General features: G+C 48.5%; 1 protein-coding gene across 1 annotated transcript in view; it reads right to left on the reverse strand.

The window, feature by feature from the left end:
- Positions 1-1427: 1427 nt before the first annotated feature.
- GPATCH8 (G-patch domain containing 8) overlaps positions 1428-14274 on the reverse strand; it is a 58565-nt gene continuing 45718 nt past the window's right edge. The window contains 3 exon segments of the mRNA XM_086626664.1: positions 1428-5984; positions 5986-6642; positions 7064-7194. Coding sequence (XP_086482790.1) covers positions 2792-5984; positions 5986-6642; positions 7064-7194 — 3981 coding nt within the window. The 3' untranslated portion in view covers positions 1428-2791.

A 14274-nucleotide genomic window follows, 5' to 3' on the forward strand; every position in this document is an offset into this window, starting at 1 on the left:
TTTCACCGTGGATTTTGGGCCAGGAGAGCAGCTGGCAGTGCCCGCTAGGTGCGTTGAGGGCTCCTCCCCAGAATAACATCCTTGAAAACAAGAAAAATAATGAAGAGTACATCTTCCCTGTGTCCAGCTCGATATCTTCCGAGCAAAAGATCCCAATTAAAAGCGGTTTTACTCAACGCAGCGAGCGTCCAAGAGGGTTATTTTTGGAAAAAGACGGCCCTGGGCTACATGGCGATGAGCTGCAGCAGCTCCAAGTCATCTCACACAACCACACATTTTTATTTTTTTTTTTCCACAAATCATTGGTTTATTAGAAAGGTCTTTTTCCCCCTCATTTTACAGCATATATATATATTTATATATATATCTTATGTGACAAAGTTAAATACAGTCTGTTTATGCTCGTTAAGTAATGACAGGTTAATTATTTTTAGCACTATTTTGGAAGTTCAAAAAAAAAAAAAAAACAAAACCAACCCAAAACCAACCCCAAGCCCCTGACGGCAGCGTGAAGGGTGCCAGAACACGCGTTTTGAACCTAGAAGCTAACGAAGCTCAGCACGGAGACATTAATACTGAATCTGTTAATTATTTACAGAGAAATTGAGTCCCTTTTTTTTTTTTTTCCCTGACCGTTGTGTTTCAGCCCGACCTGCTCAAACGCCAAAGTTTCTCGTTTAAAGAGTGAGGAAGCTCAAGTTTTCGATCCTTCAAATCTCTGCCCTGCCTCGGCTCTCAGCGCCGGAGAGGACGGGGAGCCGGAACGTGCTCCCGGAGAGGATGGGGAGCCGTCGGTGCTCCGTGCCCCCGTGCTGCCCGCTCGGAAACCCGGCCCTCCGAAGCAGCGCTCGGTGCCCCTGAACCGCTCCAACACGAGCAAGACCTGGACCTGAACCACCCGGGTCAGCAGCGCCTCGTCCTCGTGCGACGGGAAGAGCTCGTGGATGGAGGATCTCCCGCGGTTAGGGGGAGCCACAGCCGGCGGAGGGTGCTGGAAAAGCCAGAGAAATCCCTTAGGGAACACCACGGCCTCAACGGATCAGTCCTGAAGCGCCTCTGCCAGCGTGTCAGATGGCAAATGGTTACAGGGCTCTTCCTTCACCAGGTTGTTCTGAACCACACGGCCGGGCTGGCACCTGCCAATCACCGCTTCGAACCCAGGGGGAAAAAATTAAAATTAAAAAAAAAGAAAAAAAGGGGAAAAAAAAAAAAGGGGGTATTTTATACTCTGGGAAACAACCCAAAGCCCTGACACTCCTGAGCCTGTCTCCAGTGTCGATTCCTACCAGCAGCTGCTTGGCAGAGGCGCGGAGGGCACGGCGCTGCCCGGGCTGCCCGCTCCGCAGAGCCAGCAGCTCCCAGCACGATGCCAGTCATCAACTGTCCGAGCCACCGCTGGCTCCTCCACCCACCTCACCCAGCCCAAGTCTCACTTTTTTTTTTTCCTTCTGCAAAATGCTAAATGAAGATATTATTTTTTTTTTTACATTTTATAGTACATAAAAACTTCAAAAATACATGAGCTTGGTAAAATATACATGCTTAGTCATTTTGCATCTAGCTGAGACTATAAAGTTGAACCTTTACAAGTGTCTTATTTCACCTACAGCAAACATATTTACACAGAAGCCACCGGAACAAGTACCACTAAAAGAACTGGCTGTAAAAAATATTATTGCGGTATACTACAAATGTAACCTTTTTATATGAGCTACAAAAAGCAGCATCTTTGTTTACAGAGTTCAGTGCAATTCTTTACATTAAAAAAAAAAATATCCTATAAATTAATAAGGAAACCATCAGTATTACAGAGGAAAGAATACACTTTACACACCCCTGCCGCTCTCCCCAGTCCTCTGTATTGCTTCAATTCCTTCAGGGATTTTCCTTCTCTCTCTCATCCGAGTGCCTCCTTCCCAACACCGCAAAAGATGGAAGTCAGAGTGATTTTTATTTGTTTGGTTGTTTTTTTTCCCCTTCCCTCTCAGGAGAAGCGTGGTCAAAGCCCACCTTGAAATCACCAACCACCAAACCGAGACCCTCTCTCCAGTCCAGGATATCCAGAAGGTGCCAATGGCGCTGGAGAACGCTAATGCGGGATGGAGAAGGGTCGGAGCTCCGAGCGCACGTGCAGCTCCTCTTCACTTCAGCTTTCAAAAAAGATCTTACTTCCACCTTCACTGTCACATCGAGGAAAAAAAACCACAAACCACCCAAGCGTGTGGCGATGGGGTGCCAAGGAATCTCCTGCAATGCCTGAAAACCGGTACCAGCCCAGGCAAAGCAAGAGTGGCACTGCCCTTCCACCGGTCCCCTCGCCAGGATCCCCCAGTTACCCAACGTTCTATCACCAATGAGAAGCCAGAGTCAATCATGCTGGCTACTTTAATTAGAGGACCTCATTAAAAGGATCTGAAAGACCTATTAGCGTGAATGAAATTTCACTGATCACATACAAGGCGGCAGAGGAAGATGACGGAGCGCAGGAAACCAGGGAAAAAAGCCTTTCCAAGCGTCTCACTGGTCTACACGTGCGATGGTGGTTCTAGGAGAGAGCGCTGCTGCGTGCACGGAGGCGCTGGACGCCAGACAGTCCCTGGAAGTGGATATTCACGACGCTTACGAGCCGACCCGCCGCCTGCTGCCACCGGCCCTCCAGCCCGGGGCTTCTTCGGCCACCAAAGAGTGAAATGAAATTCCCAAGGCCTCACCTGCCAACCGCATCGCCTTCAACCCCTTCCCAAAATGCAAAAATATCCTCCTTCCTCCGAGGTTACTTCACTTTCGTCCTTCATGTGCCGTGACTGGGGGGATGCTGCAAGTCCTGTCCTGAGAAAATGGGGTGCAGCAAAGGGTGAAGATGCAGCGCCGTAGCGGCGGCGGCGGCAGCGGGCCGCGGGGCCAGGAGGGTCGGATAGAGAGCGTGAGGAACCGGATGGAAAGTAAAAGGGCCCGGATGGATAGCCGACGCCGGGATGATGTGGATGGGGTGGCTGGCGAGAAACGTAGCGGGGTGGCCTGGAATAATGGAGTGGGTCAAGTGGGATAAGGAAATCGGCGTCAGGTGGGGTTGGGGTATGTGATGGACCTGAGCGAGAGGCTGGGGATGGGGGTGAGGGTGGATGCCGATGGCGGCGGCGGCCGCGGCGGCGTGGTGCTGCAGGATGGCATGCTGCACCGTGGTGATGGAGGTGGCGGACGCCGCTGCCGGCTGCTGAATGTGGATGGGCTGCAGGGCAGGCGCTGCCGGTGCCAGGGCCGCCGAGGCGGGAAAGGCCTTGACCTGCTTCGCCAGAAGCTGCTGCTGAATGTGCTGCTGAGCAGCCTGCTGCAGTTTGCTGTATTTCTCCATTTCTTCGGGAGTAAAAGTGATGGGCTGGCTCTCCAGCGGTGCTAGGGAGGAGTCTTCTCCTCCTTCCCGGTCCCCTTCAATGCTCGGCTCCCCGCTCTGAGGCACGTAGCCAGGAAAGTGCTCAACATCTGGAACTAAGGGCATCATACTGGTTTCCACTGGGACAGGCTGGTTGCCCCCATCCATAGGTTCTAGCCCATCACCATCGCTCGGATCCGAGAGGAAGTTGTGTGGCATGACCAGATCTCCGGAACTGAAGCACTCGGGGAGCGCCGGCGCTTCGAGAGGAATGGACGGCATTTCCACAGCGGGTTCGTCACGTTTCTGCTCATCCAGAGGTTTGTCCTGAATGACCATCACCACTTCCTCCAGGAGAGACTGGCCGGCCAGCTGAGCCTCCTCCATGCCTTGGGAAACATCCTCGCAATCCGACAGCTCTTGCTCCTCGCCCCTCTCCAAGCCAGACTCTTCGTATCTTTTGGCGTTTGGTTTTCGAACGGTTGGCAACTTCCCAATCAGGGGCAGAACGGGTTTGTTCCCTAAGGAAGGGGGCAGCTTGGGGCCAAAGTAGCCCTGGGGAGGATCTTTGAGCTTTATGCCCACCTTGTTTGCCCCTGCCAGCACCTCGTCAGCGACGCAGGGCTTCTTCTCAACCTTCCTGGATTGAATCTTTTCCAGGAGAAGTTTTGCAGTGACGGAGTTTCTCTCCTCTGGACTGCAGTCGCCTTCCGAGGCCCGCCCCGTGCCGGAGCCGCTGCTGTTTTGGGAGAGCGAGCCAGATCCTTTCGGATCCTCTCCTTTGCCATCCTCTTTCTTCAGCGCCGAGCCTTCGCCTCGGCCGGCCCGGAAATAGTGAGGAGACTGCGAGCGGTAGATTTTGGACCTGATGAAGTCTCTTCTCCCAGGTCTCCTCTCCTCAGGGCTCTCGTGGCCTCGGGAGCCCTTTCGCGAGAGCGACCTCTGCGAGGGGCTCCTGGTGCTGCGGCTGCGGTCCCTGCTGTAGCTGCGGCTCCGCTTCCAGCTGTGACCCGTCACGCTCCGGCTTCTCCTCTTGCTGCGGCTGCGGCTGCAGCTGCTGCTGCGGGTTCTGCCCCGGCTCCTCGTTCTTGACCTGCCTCGAGGGTGGGTTCGGCTCCGGCTTCGGCTCCTCGACCTGCTCCTGCTCGAGCTGTAGTCGTCTTCCGAAGAGGAGTACTTGCGCCGCTTGGATCTGTGGTTGGAGCTGTTGTAGTCGGAGTCATCCTCCGAGTCGTGGGACCGCTTTGAGTGGCACCTCGAGCGGTCACTGTAATCGCTGTAGCTGTCATCCGAGTAACTCCTCCGCCGGCTGTACCGGCTCTGCTCCGAGGAGGCGTCGGAGCTGGTGGAGTAGGACCGGTGAGAGGAGTGCCTCCGCCCTGACCTGGAGCGGCTCCTGGAGTGCTCGCTGCCGGAGTCGTAGTCGTCGCTGTACTGCGACGGGGATTTCTGCCGGCAGTGCTTCCCGGGAGAGCCCTCGTCGCTGTCGTAGTCGCCGCTGCTCTGCCGGCTCCGGCGGCTGGGCCTGCCCGGGGCAGGGGCCAGACACCGTCTCCTCAGAGCAGGGAACTGCTGCACCTCAGCCTTGTGCTTTTTGCCGCCGTGCTCCTGGCAGGAGTTACCACCATCCTCCTTTTTGCTGCTGCTTCCCTCTTCGGTGGATAGAGACTTCCTCTGGGACTCCTGAAAGAACCACTTTTTCTTCTGGAAATGGCTACAATCTTCAGGCAGCTCGGTTTTTAGCGCTCGTTCCGATTCAGCAGAAAGAGAGGGTTTGCATTTTTTGCGCCTGTGTCTTTTCCGTTTTTTGGGTTTCTCTTCTCCCAGGTCAGTTTTTCGGCCCTTCTCGTCAGCTTCCTCCTTGTGTTTACGTTTGTGTCTGCTGGACTTTTTATGCTTCTTTTTCTTTTTGTGTTTATGGGATCTCCCAGGTCTATTCTTACTGGTCACGCTTTTACTACTGTCCTCTCCCTCTCCCTTACCGACGCTCGTCAAACTGGGCTCCTGCTTGTTCTGGGAGCTACAGGTGGGCAGAGATTTGTTTTCCGTTTTTAGAGCAGAACTGTTAGCTACGCTTTCTGCGTCCTTGGGTTTGCTCATCTCCCCAGATTCCGCGCTCGGAACGTTTTCTTTACAAAGACCCCCCGCGTCCTTCGATTTCTCCGCCCCTTTACCTTTAGCGTCTTTGTTGCGAGAGAGCTTGAAATCGAAATACAGGGGGTTACAGCTGTAGGAAACGGAGGGCTCTGCTTTGGTAAATATGAGAAGCTCTGAAGGCCACTGGAGAGTCGTGCTCTCATCCTTGCTCAGAACGGGAATAAAAGGCCCTGTCGGATGCTTTGGTCCTTCGGTGACATCTTTACAGCTCGGGACAGGCTGAGTGACTTCTTTAGCAGTGTCTGGCTCGGGGAGGCTGCTCTCCGTAAGCTGCTTGTTCTCCTGCATACTCGCATTTTCAGGGACTTCTTTGAGTTCTGTTTTGCTCTGCTGAGCTGCCATTTCAGTAGTACTCTGCTCCTTCTGCTGCCCCGCGCTCTCGGCAGCCTTCTCCGTGTGCTTGCCGCCTTTGGGTTTCGGAGAATTACCCTTTTTAACCTCACGAGCGTTTTTTTTTGTTCACATTTTCAGCTTCCATTTGTTCGGTAGACTTCATGAAAAGTAGGAATTGAAAATTAGGCTTTACTTTACAATGGGCTGGGGGAATATAGTGGTAGTATTCTGGTTCAACTGCCATTGGTCCGTCTTCTCGTCTCATCTTTTTTAGTTTAGATAACGTAGTGGCTAGAGACCCGCTGTCTTTGTCGTGCTGGTCGTCTTCCTCCGCCTTGCCGTCGGAATTGTTGGTGCTTTCGCCCTCGCCAGATTTCTGCAGGCTCCCTGCATCTGAGGACCCTCTCTCATCAGCTTTCGCTCCATCTCCAGAACTTGATTCTTCCACGTGGTCCTTGAAAACAGAAGCTATGGTCTCAAGCTTTACCGGAGTCTTCTTGGCAAACGAAAACGACACACCTATCTTCTGCAGCGGCGTTCCCAAAGTACTCTTAATGCCAAAGCTGATTGCTTGCGCCGTCTGCATGGGCATTTGGCTTGGCATAACAGTGCCACCGACTTGTCCAGTGTTTAGGAAACCTCGGTCCATAGTCATGTCTGTAGCTTGGCCAGAAGTCGTCTGGATGAAAGAACCGCTGTTGGCTGCAGAATCATCATCATCTCCACCTTCCTCATCCACAGCCACCGTAGTGGTTCTGAACATGGGTCCACTTCCAGGAGCGCTGTATGAACAAGTCAAAATAGAGAAAAAAATAGAGAAAAAAAGAAAATGCCATTTGTATACCTCTGCTGTTGGTTTCATGCCTGATCTAAACCAATCTTTTACCCATTTCACATACTCTTGTATCCAGAAACATGCATTAAAACAGCATTATACAGCCATTAGAATTTTTTAACAATATTAAGTAACAGAAGAAAACTACTCTTGCTGGATAAAGCCATTTGGGGATGCTCTGGACTACCGGTTTAGTGAATTCACTCCTACCAAAACCACAGCATGAGGCCAAACCTAAGCATGAAGCTTTGCCCTCAAAACGTCGGCAGGATTACAGGAGCAAGAACGCCAGCGCAGCAGAGGCCGCGGTCCCACGCAGGACTCCGGCACACGCGTTCCGAGGGTGCCCTGGGATCACCCCTACTCACCATTCAGGCTGTCTCCTCTGTTCAGCCAGCTCATGGAGGCGCCGGAGGGCTTTCTCCTGCTTCCTTTCATCTTTACGGGATCTTGAAGAGACATTGCGAGCAAATTCCCTTTGCTTGAGATCTTTCAACCTCTGAGGCAAAAGAAAGCAGGAATGGATCAGATCAAGCGTTTGTGGTTAAGCGTCCGAACGCGTCTCTTTGCCGTAGCACCGGCGAGTACGCTGTAAAGCCCCTCCCCAGGAACATTTATTGAGCCAGGATGGAGCAACAGCATCTTAGCTCAACAAACCAAACGGAGCACATCGCCATCCTCCCAGTCGCTAAGCGAAAAGACAACTGTTGATCACTTTTGGCTATGGCTTCCAGTCTGTGTATACATTTCCAATCAACGTTACTGGTTTTCTTTAGCATGTACAATAAAGCTGATTTCAAAGCAACAAGCAAATTCTGGAAGGAAAAGGGGGGAAAAAAAAAAAAAAGACTGTTTACTTGGCTGCTCTTGCAAGGTGTAAATGTACTTGACGAACAGTGCACGACAGAAGTCTTAATAGCATGGGCCAAAGAACAGAAAGGGATTAGCTGGTGCAAGAGTTACCCAGGTATTATATCTTACAAAAGCAATGTACAAATTACATTGGAGGAGGTGCCAAAAATCCCACACAAAGTATTCCAGTAAGCAAATAAATAATACAACATACACCACAAAGAGTTACTTGCGTTCCTGACAGTAGTTCTGAGACGGTCTCTCAAGAAACAAAATGCTCTGAAATGCAGAGGGGTCTTTTGGGGTTTAGTACTTTAGAAGGCAGGGATACTAAGTTCCCCAGAAATCTCATCACATGAGGAGGCAAACCCAAACCCGAGGAATTTCAAACATCATAACGTCACTGAGGAAATCTAGATATTCGATTCTAAAAGAAATCAAACATCTGAGACTTCGGAAAATTTTGGGAGTCCTTGTCTCAAAGCACTAGGAAAAGAGGCTGCAGCTTTTCCTTTGAATATATGTGAAAATTCACAAGGCATTTTATATTTATACAGAAGTTTAAGTAACAGAAAGCAGCAAAGACAGACTTCTATCATCCTAAGGGACTAATTTTTCTCTTCTGGTGCACAATTTGAAACTCCTTCAGGAGGCCAAATTCCAGAAAGCATCACGTACCCAGCTTTTGAGAGAGTTTCATGTTTTTCAGGCACTTCATGAAGCGTCTGAAAGACTAACGGTGCTCAAAGCAGCAGTCACTTAGAAAAATCCTCACACTAGATGTACAAATCATCAGTGAATTCTAAATATACCTTCTGGCTGGCTGAGTCTGCCTCTCTGCTGGAGGAGAGTCAGACCAGTACACCCAGAAACAGTGGATCTGCAAACTAACCTAAAGCTCCAATTAGAGGAATTCAGTGGGCCCAATGTAAAGAGAACATTGCTTTGTGAAATAGGGGGAGGTTTGACAAGACAGAGGATTCTCTTACCTAAGCAGATTTACTAAACGTGGTTGAGCGTTACCAAAGTCAGAGGGGAGGACACACACAAAAAAAAAAATACAGCTACAGACACTAGTCAAAAGAAACTCACTCTTGTGATCTGGACTCCAAAATTAGAAGGGTTTGCTTTCAATACATCAGCTGAAAACGTCACATCACAAAGAAAAAAAGAAAGTAAAAATATAACAAGAGTGGAAGAGAGAGGGGAAAAAAAAAAAAAAGCATTACTACACAGGTTCTCGGGGGGTCTATTCTACGGAGAAGGAGCCGAGCCAGCAAAGCTACGGGACGGAGTTTGGGGAGTCTGGAGCAGAAAAGGGGGAAGGCACAAACACAGGCACAGCCATGATCCCACCTGGAACAACAGAGCTACTTTCACCAGGACAAGTAAAGGGCTCAAGGGTTTTGTGGTGTATGTTTACATGTTGAATAGTAATTTATTTTTTTTTCTAAGAGGGGAAAAAAGAAAACAACAAAAAAAAAGGACTAAGCAATGCTATCAGCTTTTTCATGCTGATTTAAAAAGCGTATCTGAACTGCTCCAGGAAGTTAAAGTCACCAACAGCTGACAAAACTATTTAACTGGGGTTTGATGCCAAGTCTCTAGATCACTCATTTGGAAAAAAATATGACCCAGCTATTTCCAACAGAAATGAACTGTGACCTTTTGAAGAGGAAGGTGCAATGGAGCACTCAGAAACCCACCTCCACCCCCCCAGACATGGCCTTAAACGTCTCCCCGTGACATAAAACAGGCTCAAAGCCAGCTGACAACGACGCAGCTGCCCACGGTGCCGTCCTGCCTTCATCACCACGGACCATTTTAATGGGAACAGAACAAAACACCCAGTTCCTCAACGCTGACCTTTCTCTGTCTCCGATCCCCTAAACCTCCCACTCTCTTATTATGCAACGCTGGTAAATTAGAAGTAACGAAGCAAATGAACTATCCTGACACACCACAGTGCCCAGCCACGCCGACACCGGTGCCTTTTGAAGATGCTAAACCACTGACCGTGGTTTCAAGACTGCTGAGAACTCATTACTCCCCAAACTGGGGGGAAGTTTGTCTGATTGTACAAAGCTGACTTCAGAAAGGACTAAAAGATCTCAAGGCTGAGTTTCTTTTTGCAGCACAGGGGTCAGGAGGAAGAAGGGTCTTGCTGGGTAAGTTTAGGACAGAAAAGCTCCACCGTTGTACCATGACATCTCCTTGGGAATATAAAATACGGACCGTAACGTAGCTCAGCATCTTTGCCTGACCTGAAACGATGCGTCTATCATCAGAAATGATTTCTCAAGTTTGCAAGGAGCCAAGTTCCAAGAAACTCGGCTGGCCTGCGCTGTCTTACATAAATGCAACCAGGGGAAGGGGAAGGAGGAACGACAGGAGACCGGGTTGCTCATCTGTAAAAACAAATCGCCGCAGGAATAGATGGAGGCGGCTGCGTTTGCAGGCAGCGGATCAGCACCCAACTTTTAAAGCAGCCAGAACTTATCCAGCGATTTATCCACGCAAAGAACAGTGGGTAACCAGTTAACTACTGGTGGTAGTAGTTAACTATACCTAGTAGTACTAGTGAGCTATACCTACCCTCCTCCCCCAAAACTGACTGAGATGAAGCAGTTGAAAGCCTCAAGCACTGCAGTAAAAGGAGTGCATCAAAGCAACGAGGAGTGTATTCCAGCATACTCCAGGTCTCAGCCTTCCCAGAAACCTATTTGAATTAAATTGATACTTAAGCTAGGCTTACACTAAAGAAATGTCCAACTAAATCCTTAGGCAAGCGTTCATTATTCTAATCCCCTAAAATCTCTAAATTACTTTTCGGACCGCACCATATGTGTGGGTGTTCGCAGAGGCTGGACAGCTGCGGGAGGCGAGTGGCACAGCTGCCCTCTTGCCCCCAACACAGCAAAGAAATTTAAACAAGAATTTAAGGCAGCCACGCAGTCATCCTCAGGGAGCTTCTCCCCACCAACTAAAGAAAAGGGGCCCTGGGAACCCATCTTCTTGGGGTGAAACCAGCCACCTTTAGTCTTCCCACAGCACTCAGCACGGCTATAATTTCTTCAACAGCATCAGGGCCACCAAGCTGTATTAAATCACACACACAGCTTCATGCTACTACAGGATTTAAAAATTAGGAAGCGTTTTTTCCTCGACAGGCAGTGTGCTTTCTGAGGAAGCAGAATGCTTTTCTAAGCAGCAACGCATTTACAAACCTCAGGACGATGGTGACCATGAAGCCAAGAAATAATATGCTGCTGGTTTATTACTTCGGCCGTATCGGTGAGCCCAGTGACCAGCAAACGGGGACACAAATCACTAGCACCCAAGTAAAGTTTGTCCAAATTTCTGCAGGCTAGAAGCAGTAATTCCTTACCTCAAGCCTTCCTTCAGCTCGGTATTGTGTTTTATTAATAGCTGCCACCCACCTCAGCCTTGCAACAAAGAAGAGTATTTTAGGTTTTGAGCCTCCTTTCTAACAAAATCACTAAGAAGCCTCACAATTTCAATGGGAGTGCAAATTGAGCTCTTGGAGAACAGGTTTTACAGAAAATCAGTACTCCAGCACGATGAGAGCTACAGTAACGGATTATCTCCCAGTCACTGCAGAGCCCAGGAGGGGCCAAGCTGGCATACGATGCCAACACCTTACAGTTCTCTTCAAATCGGCTTAAATAAGCTGCACTCCAGCATCACACAAAAGCTCTGAAGATGGTCCATCACGGACACGTGAGGGTGGTTCAGAGGGGGACGATCAGGATTCAGAAACTGCCGTAACAGGAAAAAAATCCAGCACACGCTGTGGCAACCGCACATGAGATTTTGCTGGTGAGATGGTATCGAGGCAAGACGTCCCCAGTGCCAATCTGGGAGTGCATTGCTTTTTTGGGTTCATGACCAGCATTAAATGGATTTTTCTCAATTTAAGTTGACAAAGCCACAGAATGCTGCTGAACTGAGAGGCATTCTTTGCCTAAAATTGCAGAGCAAAGAGAGATCATGTCATTCTCAGAATAAAAAGCAGCACTCCGCCACACTGCTTTACTAGACCTGAAGATTTGAGGCTTTCATGACAAACCTGATATTTAGGAGGGAGGGATAGACTGGACCCATGTGCAGCCAGATCTCCACGTTGGCTTGAGACCAGAGGCAGCTCATGGGACAGCACAATCCCATTAGAGCCTACTCCTCCCCTGCTATTGTTCTCAAGTCTCTCTGCCAATCCCTATTAAATAAAATAATAACGTACTTTTCATTACATGCCAGCAGATTTTTGGCTTTCTGAATTTTTTTTTTTTTTCCTACAAAAGCTTCTGAGAGTGAACTACACCATTAGCTAAATATGAGCTCAAAGGATGGCAACCTCCATAATTTTATATAAGTGAGAACACAAGCCCTGCTTATTTTTGGTAATCAACATTCTTCGCACGCTCGTAAACGAAGTGAAAAGAGCAGAGGGGAAATGGCAGGCCACTGCAGTTTTATTTCATCTTAATTTCTTCCCTGACATCTCATTCTCAACTTAGGAAAATATACCATGTGTTTAAGCAACCCAGATAACCCCACGGCACAAGCCTGCCTGCCCTTCCGGCGGCCGGCATCGCTCGTCATCATGACATCGGGACCTTGCACACCGAACACTTATTTTACTGAACCCTTTCCATGTAACAGTGGCCTTCCCCAAACGTGTCTGCCATCAGCAAACCAGCAGCTGATGTTAAGAAAAACACCCTTTTTTTTTGAGGTTAAAGCATTTCTGGAGTGGAAAAGTCTCTCATGTAACACCAAGTATCTCAGAGATTCTCTCTTCAGTCTTCCACGTTCAGGTTGTGCTTGAGGACACAAGTTTTTGGAAAGCACAAGTCCAACTCTCCCCCAAACCTGAAAATTCAGGGTTTGGATTTAGAGTACTCATCAACCACAGCAGTGACTGTGTCAGTAATTTTATTGCACTTTAACAGATCCCTCCCCCTCAGCATCAGAAGCAAAGATCCAGATAATTGGGGCATGAAGAGAACTGCAGATCTATAGTTGCAGTTCTTAGTTCCACCCTCTTCCCCAAAGAATTTCTTTATGGAAATATATTCCTTTTGTCCTTTCATAAAGAGAATCTATGCAGAATTAATCACCTACACCTCCAAAATGCTTCGAAAAAAAATAAACCAAAAGCAACATAAAAGACTGCATTTCAATCCTGGTTAGTGTTCTCACAGTCAACCTGGCAAGAGTTCACACGGGAACATGTTTGTTTTTCATGTTGAATTCAGAAGGTGAATGTTTTTATGCTGTAAGGGCAGCGACTCAGTAAACAGCTCAATCCTTCATCAGGAAAGAGGTGACCGTATATGAGATCCTGTAAGTTCTTGGATGAGGAAAAAAACCCAAACCAAACAGCAAAAGCTGACTGTAAATGCTACATCACTTGCACATAGGACAACTCCAAGCACAGCAATTTTAGCAAGCTGCTCTGCGACGTGCAATACAGATGAGGTTTATTCGATCCTCAGACAAAACTGGGTACGGTCCCAGAGAAGATGATGCACGTCCATCCTCACGCAAACCTGACATGAAGCATTCTGTCCTGATGTCAAACCCAAAACCGAATGAAGGGCCATGTCTGACGTAACGCCCTAAGGATACGTTCCCACTAAGTCCAGAGCGTTCCAGGACTGTGGGAGCTCTCAAGCATCGGGACATCACACGTGCAAATCTGCAGGGAAGCAGCACAAAAATACACCGGGTCCACCTTGACTGCCCACGGTCCTCGCTAGCTGCAGGAGAAGTTTTCTTTCCACATTTGCCTGTTAATTACTATTAAATCGTTGACAGTCGGGACTGTGCAACATCAGAGGTGGGGGTCCCTCACAAGCTACCAGTCCTTCTAGTTGCCAGGCCCAAGAGCTATAAAAAACCCCATTAAAGAGATCAGTAGCTTTCCATGGTACAAAAAGTTACAACATCCATGGCTACAGCCCTTTTGGAGCTCTCACTGAAGGATCTTTAAGGGAACTGAGTTTATTTTTTTCCTCTTGCGGTGCCAGCTGTATGAACTCAAGTGGCTTTCGGTCCTCAGGCTTCCCTTGAGAGGGACTGACCGTTTGGTGGATAAACAGGGTTACTGTTCTTTAAAAAAAAAAAAAACGTAGAGAACAACATTGCACACCTCCAAGAAGATGTTTAAAATACAATGACTTAAACAGGCCAATGGTTTGTGATAATGGATGTATTTTCCCAATTAAGGTGATCCAAAAATGCTGTCTTTTGGATAGAAACTTGGTGTTGAGGTCAAATCAGGCATATCCCAAAGCTATATGAAACCAGTGTAGTCAGGAAATAATAATAATAAAACCTCCCCTTTAATTGTTTGGTGTTGGCAAGTTGGTGGGTCCAAAATTTACCTGGTAGGGATCAATACACTTACCTATCATCCCTGTTTCGCAATAATCCTGAGTTCCTTCCTGGAATACAAGACAGTGTCTTTATAACTCGGGAGCGGAAAGGGATCTGAGGATGGAACATCTATTTACAGGGACGGCCTAGTGCTCACTGAGCCACAGAAGGAACAAGCAAACACTTCGACGTCGTGGGTATGTGTAACTAAAAATACTTAAAAGCAAAAGTGATCCCATGGAAATCTGTTCAACAAGCTAAGAAAAAGGCGAAAACCGAAGCACTGCTGCGTCAAGAATTACCGCAGAGCGGACAAAACATCGCA

This window comes from Tauraco erythrolophus, chromosome 25 (assembly GCF_009769465.1).
Source record: "Tauraco erythrolophus isolate bTauEry1 chromosome 25, bTauEry1.pri, whole genome shotgun sequence".
In the NCBI taxonomy this organism is placed as follows: Eukaryota; Metazoa; Chordata; class Aves; order Musophagiformes; family Musophagidae; genus Tauraco; species Tauraco erythrolophus.